The 13,137-nt window shown below is 39.0% G+C and overlaps 1 protein-coding gene across 1 annotated transcript; it reads left to right on the plus strand.

Annotated features, from left to right (window-relative positions):
- The first annotated feature begins 9,355 nt into the window (after window positions 1-9,355).
- Window positions 9,356-11,835, plus strand: egr2b (early growth response 2b). Its single transcript, XM_077206014.1, has 2 exons — window positions 9,356-9,726; window positions 10,085-11,835. The coding sequence occupies exons 1-2, from the start codon at window positions 9,555-9,557 to the stop codon at window positions 11,149-11,151; spliced, it is 1,239 nt and encodes a 412-aa protein (XP_077062129.1). The 5' UTR covers window positions 9,356-9,554; the 3' UTR covers window positions 11,152-11,835.
- The last annotated feature ends 1,302 nt before the right edge of the window (window positions 11,836-13,137 follow it).

Raw genomic sequence — 13,137 nt, forward strand, 5'->3', positions numbered from 1 at the left:
ACACTCAAATGAAGTATGCCTTTTATGTTCAAGAATACGGATTGATCAATGTCAAGCATTATCTTATTTTGAATTTGTGCAAGACGGTTGGTCCTCTGTGAAATCTCGCAAACAAGTTCATATCTTAAATAAGATGATTTTCATGATGAAGACATTATGTCCTTTTGTTGTTTTGATGGGAAACAGTATATTAGAAAGCAATCACTCAGGATCACATAAATGAGTGTACATCTAATGAATCAAAATCAACTAATTTTCCTCCCATGACTGCTTTAGTCTATTTCTCACCATTAAACAGGGTGAACATTAAGAAGGTCTTTAATAGCTCCATTTAATAGGTGGAAGCTTTTGGTTCATAAACCTCTAATGATGCTGATGCACACAATTCATTACTGACCACATCTAGAAATGATGGATCTGCCGCATAATGGCTAAACTTTGACTGAGCCGACAAAAGGCTAAGACTCTAACAAGACTCTCCATTAGCAAAAGGCTGGCATCAAATTAAAGATTGATTTAGCAGAACCATTTGTTACCAGCGGCTGACATGCAGCTCTGTCTGTTGAGACCGCTGAAGACACAGACACCCCATCATCTCCCGCACCCCTCGCAAGCAAAGATGAACGCTTATAATGATGCCATTTGCTTCATTTTCTGCGCTGTATCCGTTCACGCTGCTCGCCACACACACGTAAAATGTTGTGCAGCTTTGTATTGCCTCACATTTTAAGTTTCAATTGCATTGATTTGTTTTAGTTATGATGCTTTTACGATATTTTATGCAGTGTTGTTAATCATTTTGTTGCTTTTTTTAAATCCAATGCATTAGACTGAGAAGATACAAAAACAGATTTTTTAATATATAAACATATTATTATATGAAACTATGGTTATACTTTATTTTAAGGTGTCCTTGTTACAGTGCAATTATGCATTTGATATTAATTAACTACATGTACTTACTATTGGGTTAGGATTAGGGTTAGTTGAATGTAATTATGCATAATTTACTGTTATTACCGGAGTAAGTACACGTAACGTGTAGCAAGGACACAAAATAAATTGTTACACTGAAATATAGAGTAAATTCTGAAGGATTTTCACTTAGATGTTATCCATAATGGATTCTCCTTTGGGCTTCTTGGGGAAAAAAATAGGTTTTAAACAAGGGTGAGTACCATGACAGTTTCTAGTGACCCGTGTTGGGGGTAACCCATTACAAGTTACGTGAGTTACAAAATCAGATTACTTTTTTGAAGTAACTAGTAAAGTAATGCATTACTTTGTTCCCATTTATTAACTGACAGCTCTCCTGTCTGCATGTTGAGAAAAATCTAGAGTAAGTGCAGAGGCGGTGTGTGCGCTAATGTTCTAGTTCTAGACTAAATGTGAGCATGCATTTACTCATCTCACTTGCACAAAACATATTCAGTATTCCTAAAAATGAATAAAAACAGTCAAATGCAAACTCAGAATATTGCGCAAATCTGCAATCATTAAATGTTAAATAACACTAATATACTTTCTGTATTTAATATCACTTTATTATTAACCAATGTCTTTGTACAGGCATGAATTTTTTTATTATTCATTTCATATTATTCATTTTCTTTTGTTCTTTTTAAAAACAAACTAACAAGCCCTAGCCCAAGTGAGAAAAAGTAACGCAACGCATTACTTTCCTTAAAAAGGTAATGCAATTAGTTACTTTTTTAGGGAGTAAAACAATAGTGTAATGCATTTTTTTAAAGAGTATCTTTCCCCAACACTGATAGTGACCAAGTATGTTAAGCTTCAAAATGACAAAAAAGCACCATGATGGTATTTTTGATGTAGTCCATAGAATTTATGCACTATTGTCCAATTCTTATGATTTGTTCTGTGTGAGGAACAGGATGCGTAACACTTTATTTTGATCATCCCCTTTAGACATTCTCTTGGCTATAAATAGTGTTGCATCTAAATGTCAACTACCAATCATTAAAGTATTAGTAGACTGTCTATATACGAATATATGTCTATATATGAATATCTAACACTTTATTATGACCAACAGACATTCTACTGACTATAATTAACTTTGCAAGTACATGTCAACTTATTCTACTAACCCAGCCATACCAGTCTACTAATACTCTGAGAGTGTATGTTCAATGTTAATTACAGTCAACAGAATATTTTTTATGAGGATCATCAAAATTAAGTATATTCACTAATAATACTCTTATATAGTTCTGTTGGAATGTCGTGCCAGGCTTGATGTCATTGACGCCAAACACCATTGTGTTCTATGTGTTGCTATTGAAAGTGGTGTGCTCATTTGAATGAGCAGAACAGAGAATGTTTTTAGTCTTGTTTATTTAATTAAATTTGAATACTAAGAATAATTTTCTCAATTTGATAACTTACCTGATATCTACAGTCTTTTTACATTCGATAAACATGCCATTCACAGTCCTTTTCACCATAAAGCATGTGAAGTTTATCAGAAACTCTCTAAATGAATGGGATACCATGGATATCTGTATAGCATGAATTTAAGAGTAAAGAGGCTCAGATTGTTCACCCATTATGCTACAGTCAGTCCCAGGGAACAGAAAAAAGTCTCACATCTTCAGTGTTAAACAGAACATTAGTGTTAATGGCTGATGTTGCTAATAGGGAAGGCAAAAGTCAATGATGGACCGGGTGTAATTAGTAATAATGAAGCTTGTGTTGGGACGTGACCTGCTGCCCCAGTAGGACGGTGCTCTGAGAACGGATCAGAACAGAACCTGTCGCAGAGAACATTTTGACTATGATTATTACCTTGCGGTACAACAAGACAAGCGTAATTTTAGTTCAATTTTAAACTCTTTTTATTCAAATTTATCAATGCACTTATCAAGTTAACAATGGCAGCATAAAGGCAACGTTTTTATAAAGTGGTTTACAGGCTCAAGTCAAAAGAATCCAACTTCATGTCAAATTCCATCACAGTCCCATGGGAATTTGTAACTATTTTACTTTTTGGAGAATTTGAAAAAGAATTCGTAAAATCTCGTTTGTTCCCATGCGATCTGCTTACATCATACAGACATGCATTTTTTTAAGGAATCACATCATACAAATTCATACAAAATATTTACGTTTTCTCATGAGATTCTGGTCCCTGAAAATGACTCTGGTTCCTTTTTCAATAGGTCTACAAACAGTGAGTTCCTAAGTTTAATACTTAGCATTAGGGGTGTGTTCAAGTCGCTATGGAATAGCAAAAGTAATTTAGCTAATAATTCAATGCGCTTTGTAATTAAATAGGAAGATAATCATTGTTTTGTGGCTTATCCGATTCACTGCATAAGAACAGTTAATGAACACGTGCATTGCATGCATGACTGCGTTGTCCACCCTCTAAGCAAGATGTCTGAATGACACCAGAACCCACGACTCTGTCCGTCAAAGCATTTCAGCTTTTGCACCTCTGACTTGACATTATCATGATAATTTCAATGTCAAAGATGTAGGATACTCATGAAGTCCAAGCATTGTCTTGAGTTTCCTTCTTCCACATTGTTACACCCCCATAAACCAGCGCGAGAGAGTAAGACAGCACCTCATATAGCCACATGGTAGAATATAGGCAATCAGTTTGAAACCAGATCAGTTTGCATGAGGAGCACCAGCTATCCCAGGCGTGTGTGAGTGTGTGTGGAGCGCCGTGTTGCTATTGGAGCCGCGTGAAGCTCTTGGAGGAGCCCACTCATATGATGGGAAGTCACAAAGAGCCACTCTCCTTGCTGAGCTGATAATGTGAGTATAGCGTTCACCATCCCCAATGTTTCTTCATGTGTTTGAGCATGTGTGTGTGCACTTTAATGCACTGTAATGCTGCATGATGTTGAACCTGTGGGTGTACAGTACTTGTCTCTGTGAGCAGAGACCTTAATTTAGATAATGTGGATAATGGGATATTATGAAATACCAGGGCGAAACTTTTTTTTACGGAAAGGTATTATTGCTCTCGACCGTTTCTGTGAGCAATTATGTCATCTGAGTTGACTTAATGGTGTGCTGTCCTTCAAAAAAATGTCAAATTAAAGTAAAATGCATGTAATTAGACTCAAGATAGAAAATAATGTTAAAAGGTTTTTTTATTTTTTAGAATAACCGTTTCAAATATTATGAAGTAAAACATTTTTTTTTGCTAGAATCAATATAATGAATTAGGGGATATTTTCATATAAAATATTTAAAGACATTCGCATCTTCTAAGCACAATGCTGATAAGCGACAATGACTTTCTCTATGAAGGCAGTGGAATATCATCTCATTAATCCTCAGTCAGGCTCTTGTACATAAATAGAGAATGCAAACAGATTATTATTACCAAAATAAACAGATACAATAATCACGAGCTCGCCAATTCCAATAGCACAAACGGAAAAGTCCTTTGAAGGTGAGCATCTATAGAAAAGTAACACCTACACAAATTCACTAAGAAAAACGGCCTCCTACTCGTAAAAAGAACAATTGGTGTTGTGCGGAGTCTCCCACGGCTAGTCTTTAGATCTCAGCTGGCTCTAGAGCAGGTTTGTGTCCATTCACCCCTCTTCGACAAACCTCATCTGAATTTTGTGGGCGTAACTTGACAGCTTGCTTTATGGTGTATTGTCATATGCCTGACCAGTTTGGAGAGACATTCCTTAGAGCAGATTTGTAAATTGTCCTTTTTTCCCGTTTCTTTCTTTATAGATAGATAGATATATACTGTAGATAGATAGATAGATAGATAGATAGATAGATAGATAGATAGATAGATAGATAGATAGATAGATAGATAGATAGATAGATAGATAGATACTGTAGATAGATGTTTTCAAATATGCCTAGAAAGTAAACTGTGATACTAGCGAAGTATAATAAATGAACCTATTTACTCAATTAGTGAGTACAGTTATATCATAAGCCTTTTGTTGTTTGTGCTGATCTCATGGACAACTTGATGAGTAATAGAGAACAATGAAACTAACATGAAAAACAATGCAAAGGCTGACGCAGAAGGATGTCAATCTATGTCTCCTCAATGTGCAGGAGTCATTTGACCCCAGGAGACCCCGAGCACATGCAAGAAAGAAAGCTCTTGAATTCAGTGGCTGCCATGTGTGGGTGTCCATTACATTGAGACCATCATTCCCAGCAGGGACAGCCAGATCCCAGCTGCCAATGGGCATTCGGCGGGCCCGGCACGCTCTGCCAAAGCGGGCCACTTCTGCACAGTGTGCAAACATTTTTGCATCTGTAGGCGTACAACAAAAGACACATGCATCTGAAGAAGTTTCCTTCTTTCGTTTGAGGGGGAGGACACAAGAATCCCTGAAAATGTGAAGCATTCAGATGTGGCAATCAGTGGCAAAGATTGTCGCTGTTCTGTGAAGACTTGAGCGCTTTTGTGTCGAGCCTGGCTTCTTTCTCGAGCTGTCATACGGCCACAATTACAGTGAAGTTTATATCATGGCAGTTGCTGATGGGGTATAGTAGGGTGGATTTATTTGCCAAGCATTATGCACGTGCATATCCACAAGTGATCTACAAGATATTGATCTCAAAAGCAAATTCTTAATGCCTTGAAGAAGGAAGCTGATTCCCTTCGCAATTAATACAGCCTGCAGAAACAGGAGCAGGTTCATTACCTCCTCATTATGGATGTTCAGGCTCAGAACCAAGACATTGTTTAAAGGGCTTTCCCCATTAACAGCGACTGACACGTCCCTGTAATCAGTCTGGCCACGGTCTGTCACATTACTCGCTGTAGTCTTTATTCACGGGGCAAGAAATGCACCGGCGCGCCTGACAAACACGCAAAGCTGTCCGGCACTAAACGTCTACGGGTGATAATGTAACTGTGGCGTGTTGCTGGCCCTGCCTCGCTATTGAGCGTTTGGGGTGATTTGCGGGGACGCACTCCAGTCAATATCTACTGAGATGTCATTATGACGACACGACCTCTTTACTAATTGCCTGCTTGAGCGACAGCGGCGATAAAAGATTCAGAGCGGACCGTGTGGACTAGAGGGGACCTCAGACAGGTTACGGATGCATGGGGCCCTTTTTAAATCATTAGCCACAAAGCCCATTAACAGCCCTGAAAGTGTCCGCTCATGTTTAGGCCCGTGACAAGAGTGGGGGCAGTATAAAAAAAGTTAGACTTATGTATTTTTTCCTGCGTATTTTTTCATTTATAAAAGGCTTCTGAAGCTCTGGTTTATACACCATAGCATCTCAGTAATAGTATCCTTCCACCATAGAGTCAGTGACAAGTGAATGCAGTGGCAACAGATGGCTCCATTTCTAATTCATTCAGTAATTATGACACTCTGATGGTGTTTTGAGATCACAAACTGTTCTCAAGTCATGCTTATGATGACAGCAACACCTTCTCAAAAATATCCAGCTTGCAAGGGTGGCGCCAAAAATATATACGTGATTGATGGACAACAGGAAGCTTTGGGGATTTTCATTGTATCAAATCTGTGGGTGTGAACTGAGGTTTCCTGTGTGCGGGACGATTCAGATACCCTTTTCAGCTCCTGTCAAGAACAAAAAAAAAAAAAAAAAAATGCTGAAATCATTTCTGAATTGCCAGTGAGCTAATCTTCAAAAATGACCCTAAATAACACTCCTCTCTGTTTATTTTATTATTATTAAATATATTTTAAATGCAATTATTACAATTGTCATTGGTATTGAACACACACTCTATCAATAAGCAATAACACATTTCTTAGTGGATTCTAGCAGTTTTGCATTTGAAAATTTCTCATAATAATGATCTCAACACTGATTTCACAACTGGGTTGTCAAGGTTGAAAATATATATGATTTTTTAAAAATAGTTTATATTTAATGTTATATTTGGATACAATTTTAACTATATGATTATGAAATGAGATGAACGAGACAAAAACCATTCATTCTGCAATTTTAGCTTCACTGAAAATTGTAAGTGTAAAGAATATGATATAAAGTGTGAAGAGTAAAGTCTGGTTTGATTTGGATCTTTTTTTCTACTCCAGAAATAATAAACAATAGAATAGTTAATTTTTTTGTTATAACTGTTTACAGAGCCTATTATGTTCTTTTTACGATACTTGAAGAGACACCCATGCTAATGAGGTTATTTAGCCTACACCTATCCGTTATTCATCTAACAGAGTAACAGTATAAAAAGGAGAGCTAGGGCCTATTTCTAAAGCGTCAGTGAAGTGTCAGTCCGCGGTAAAGGGACACATACTGCCCCCTGTCCATATGATAGGCTATGACATAACGCGCGCAGGTCGCGTAAAACTGTTTATTTATATTTACAGTTACAAGTATAGCCTATAATATACTATATATATTGTTTTAACAATATTTTAAATTAATAGCCAGCTTTATGATATAGTTTTAACTAAGCCTAGCTGTATACACACACTCAAATAAAAACACCCTCACTAATTTACGCATAGGCTATAGGCCTGTCCCAATTTCAAATCTCGCTCAGTTCCATTGTTATATCATTTGTAATCCCACAAGGCTTTTCATGTTCTGGTTTAAGCCTAAATATTCACAAAATCTTACAAGGTTTAAGGGAATTTTAACAGATAGCTATTTGTTGACATTTGCTTCTAAAATCCGTCTATCTCGGAGAAATTATGTTTGCTTCAGATAATAAGCATTGCATATAGGCTATTAAAATAGTAGCCCATTGTAAATTGTGTCAACAAAAGTTTAGACATGCGGCCATACAGTCATACCGGCCGTCTGCATGTTGTGTAGGATGTCGGAAATTCAATGGAAGAGTTTTTCCAGAGATTAACAAATGCCCTGAAAACGCACATACACACATACACTAGCGATCATTCCAACAGTCATAACTCAGACAGAAGTCGAGTACTGACTTGACTATTATTAACCACGGCATGTGTGATTGCTAATTGAGACGCACACACTGACTCCGCGCGAGGACTTCAATCCACTGAGCGCGCGCGGCAAAAATTTCTATTAAACATTGACAAATGTCCTGAGTGATTGCTAATTTTCTCTTCTTTGGTGTTATGTGGATTTCTTCACGGCAAATGTGAGCTTAGAAAATTATAATATTAGTTATAATTAGGTGATATTATGTGACATTTTGTTAATACAGATCATTTATCCATTAGCTGCATAAGGCCTATATTTCCACATAGGCCTACATGAAGCTCAAATCACTCAAAAGGTTAGCTGTAATTTTTGTGCATGTTAATATGAATTGATTCTGTAATAGAGTAGCCTAAAATCATTGGCTGAAATTCCGACCTCAGCTCCCTCCTCCCCCGTATGTCTTAGTAAGAGCAGTTTCTAAACCCACGGGGGGAATTCACTTCTATCATCTTTTTTATTTGGTCGCATCTGTAAACCTCACAGCGGAAAGCATTTCTATTTACGTATACAGGCATTTGCATTTGGAAAGTTTGAGTTTCTTGCGTTTAAGTGTTGGAGCAAGAGTTGGATTACTTGAAGTACAGGCATAGCCTATAGCCTGTTCAATGTTTAGGTCTAGCCTATAGCAGGAAAAACAAAGCAGTGATCAAAACTGTCTGAGCCAGGAATTCTCATGCGGTTATAAGTAGCTATGCTGTTTTTATCAAATGCACCATGAACGCTCCAACAACAGCAGTAGACAGCAAAACAAAAATATTTCAACTTTTGTTAAACTATTATAATAAATTTACTTTCCAGTTGCACTCTAATTATAGAACACAATTACTAAAAACGTTTCCCTCTTTCCAAAAACATGGGGTCTATTTAAATAGCGCACTTTCCGACCGTGCCATTGTAGCAAAGGTAGAAATTCCGTGATTGTGTCTCTCATTTGATTGTGGTTTTCTGCCGCTTGTAAGCCGCGTCTCTTTGCTCAGCAACACTCGCGAGTTTCCGATACTCAATTTCCGGAATATGCTCCATAAATGGACGAAGGGGTGTAGCTGTTTACCGGATAAAACCATTTATGGTGTGAAAATGAACCGGAATTCCTGATTGAGAATGATGCGTTGTATCAAAACGGAAGATTTTTTTCCACTTATGATTCGTTATCTTTCAGCGAGCGTATGTCTTTAGCCTATTTATGTTATTTTCTTTTATCTAAAAATATTTTCAAACAATATGCAATACACCTTGTTATTGTTTTTCTTCTCCGAGCACATTGCATTTTATGCACGAGCGGTTGTACAGAGAAGATTCTCCATTGACAAGTATTACCTCAACGCGTCACGCAGTCTATAACCAATCAGATCGCGCAGCGCTACTTTTCTTTTGCCATTCAGTCCTTAAATGGTCAGTGACGTAGTGACACATTGATAGGCTCACCATAAATACATACTACCACTAGAAGCTCCGCAAGGATCTGTCATTCAACAACACAGAGCCGTCAGATGGCATCATAGTGAACGCTAAACAACCCGTTTACTGACAGATTTCCACATGTAACGTTTTGAGCGAGCGTTCGCACAGGCACAAAACACTTTGTGAACATCAGAACGAGTGCTTCTTAGGACTTCATGATGACAGCTAAAACTTTGGAGAAAGTCCCCGTAACTCTGGGTGGCTTTGTGCACCCGCTTGCCGAAAGCATCTACTCAGTGGACGAGCTTGCCACATCACTGCCAGCATCTGTGACAATATTTCCAAACGGTGATTTAGGAGGACATTACGAGCAGATGCACTCTGGAGGTAAGAATGATGCGCGCATCTCAACTGCTTCCATCCTCACGTGCTCTCTGTGTTGATATATCGTTCGCATCTGTAGGGTATTCAATGGGAATGAAAGCGTGGTTATTTTGTATGGGACATCCAACTTGTTTAAACTGAAAACATACAACGTGCTTATGTTTGACTAGTACAAAAAAGAAAACGGGGACAGAAATTATTGCAAACAACGATGCTATGCCTAATGATGATTTTAGATGAGCAGCTTTTTACTGATGTGTGCGTAAAAGTTACGAGCTTTGCATCTGATAGTTGCATGATCCATAAGACAGCCTTCTTTCACGTGTATCTAAACCTTGACTTTATGTGCATTTTTTTGCAGATGGCTTGCTTAGCGGGGATATGAGCACGGATAAGCGCTCCCTCGACTTATCCTATTCCAGCAGCTTCGCGCAACCAGCTGGCCCTCGCAACCAAACTTTCACCTACATGGGAAAGTTTTCAATCGACTCCCAGTACCCAGGAAACTGGAACCCAGAGGGCGTGATAAACATCGTGAGCGCGGGGATCCTGGGCATGACCCAGCCATCCTCAGCATCCTCGTCACCAGCATCCTCAGTGTCCCCCGGCCACTTCTCCAGCACTCTCAGCTGCACCATGGCGCAGAACCAGGCAGACATGGAGCACATATACTCTCCCCCGCCACCCTACTCTGGATGCGGAGAGATGTATCAAGACCCATCCGCATTCCTCTCCACCTCCACCTGTCCGATCTCATATCCTCCGCCATCCTACTCATCCCCAAAGCCAAACACAGACTCCGGGCTGTTCCCCATCATCCCGGACTACGCCGGCTTTTTCCAACCCCCGTGCCAGAGGGACATGCAGTCGATGCCCGACCGCAAACCGTTCTCATGCCCGCTGGACTCTTTCAGAGTCCCGCCCCCTTTAACCCCCCTGAACACTATCAGGAACTTCACACTGGCGGGACCGGTATCTGATGGACCCCGGCTACCCACAGCCTACAGCCCGCAGAATTTGCCCCTCAGGCCCATCCTGCGCCCGAGGAAGTACCCCAACAGACCCAGCAAGACCCCCGTGCACGAGCGTCCCTACCCCTGCCCGGCGGAGGGCTGCGATAGGCGCTTCTCCCGGTCCGACGAGCTCACTAGACACATCCGCATCCACACCGGCCACAAACCCTTCCAGTGTCGGATATGCATGAGGAACTTTAGTCGCAGCGACCACCTGACGACCCACATCCGCACGCACACCGGAGAGAAACCGTTCGCATGCGACTTTTGCGGGAGAAAGTTCGCGCGGAGCGACGAGAGAAAGAGACACACCAAAATCCACCTGCGACAGAAGGAGAGAAAATCCTCCTCTGGTGTGTCCAGCTCAGAGCGCGGCGTCGCCACGGGCATCTGCTCGTCCGCTTCAAGCCAGTAAACTTTCAACTGGACTGTGCAATATCCAACACTATGTAGGCAATATAATGACAATAATAATGCACCATTCGTAATATATTAAAACTGGGTGAAGTGATGTTGTGAAATCAAGTGCCAAATCGATATGGACACATTTATTGTGCGCACTTTTAAAGGTGGTGCGATGTTCGTTTTCTTCTTGCCTCAGTCGCATGCTGACTGACCAAACGCACTTTGTTTGAATATATTTAGGCCAATTAATTTAATAATAATAAAATAACCTTAGATAGCACGTGGGAGAAATGTGTCTTAGATAAAAGGTGGAAAGTTGAGAGGTTGCATTTAAAAGAAAAAAAAGTTAATTTAAACTAAACTTTCAGAGGTGTCAAAAGGTGTCTAACATCACTATTTTCTCCCATTGTCGTGCCTTTTGTCCGTTCATCTTGTACATACACCAGAAGGCTTGAATTAAATTGTACATTATCCTTTAATATGAAAGTTTTTGAAGATATATTTTTGTACACACTGTTTCGTGTTGCATTTGTGCTTAAACAAGAATTGTATATAGATGAACTCCTAGCGATTTGACGTTTGTTCTGTGGTTGTTCTGACTGATATATATGTATTTGTTATGAAGTGACTAACCCAGGTCAATAATGTCCTACTTTGTCAACATGAAAAAAAATAAACAACACCTGGATTGTGATCTTTTGTTGAACTGTCTGATTTTTATTAGAGATAAATGGGTATAAAAGGAAAAAGTGAAGTAGGCTTGTAGGGACATTCCCGTTTGGGCACCATTGAGCTCTGACTCATGGTCTCATAAGGGTCAGCACCCACACACACACACTGTGTTGTTTACAAGTGCACAAAGGGCGTGAATATTCACAATTCTTAATTTTCAATACAGGGTAATGTTTAAGGTGGACAAAATGACTCACTCAGTGATGATCTATGAATTTACTGATTTGACACAAAACACAATATGTTATGACCACTCTCTACAGAGTCTATGGTATGAAAATTGAGAAACAACACTGAAAAATGACAAATAATTATTGCCACTGTATGAACCTCGGTGGTTTTATGTGGTTGAAGGTGTACAAACCCCCAACCCCCACATTTAGGGCTGGGACAACCCCCATATTTACATGATGGCAATATTTACAGTGTTATAACTAAAAGGATGAGAGGCTAATTATATAATTATAGTGAATAATTGATGTTATGATGTTAATAATTGTTGTAAACCAGACAGTTGACGGTAGCCATTGACTTCCAAAGTAGGAAAAATAATAATATGGAAGTTAAAGGCTACCATCAACTGTCTGGTTACCAACATTCTTCAAAATATCTTCTTTTGTGTTCAACAGAAGAAAGCAACTCATACAGGTTTGGAACAACTTGAGGGTGAGTCAATGATGACAGAATTTTCATTTTGAAGTCAACTATTCCTTTAAGAATGCAGGAAAGGACAATGTCTAACACAATGATTTAAGAATTATGAAAACAAATGATTACTTTTAGGCCTGAGACACAAGCCTGTCTCGTACGTTAATGTGACAGACAATGTGTGGGAAACATGACGCCACATTAGACATTAATATGTCTGCTAACATTCACACTGAAAATCTGACTTTAAAACAGATTTCATTCAAGTATGCGACACAACCTATTCCAAATTTGCAGAATCATTAGTGATAACAAAACTAAGCAAAGCAAATTGTCCACGCATTAAGATGAGAAGATAAGGTTTTTTTAAGCTTCCCACTGTCACCTAATTAGTTTCTCATTTGCAGTGGAAAACTGCTATGAAGGGTCAAGTTAATTATTATGTTTAATCAAACTTAGATATGCAAATGGACAATAACAGTGCACATTTTATAGCACTACTTTAAAGTATGAGTGCAACAGTGGCAACTTTTTAATGACACAACTAATTAAGCCAATAATAATAATGTAGAATAACCTTGCACATGATGCACACAAAATGCTGACAAAGCCAAAA

This window comes from Siphateles boraxobius, unplaced genomic scaffold, assembly GCF_051911475.1.
Source record: "Siphateles boraxobius isolate OS27281-9 unplaced genomic scaffold, OSU_SipBor_1 55, whole genome shotgun sequence".
Taxonomy (NCBI): Eukaryota; Metazoa; Chordata; class Actinopteri; order Cypriniformes; family Leuciscidae; genus Siphateles; species Siphateles boraxobius.

What these genes read in the sequence shown, in the direction of transcription:
- egr2b (XM_077206014.1), top strand. Translation starts at nt 9,555, where the DNA reads ATGATGACAGCTAAAACTTTGGAGAAAGTCCCCGTAACTCTGGGTGGC. An exon ending in CGAGCAGATGCACTCTGGAG is followed by an intron (nt 9,727 to 10,084) that starts GTAAGAATGATG and finishes ATTTTTTTGCAG; the next exon opens with ATGGCTTGCTTAGCGGGGAT.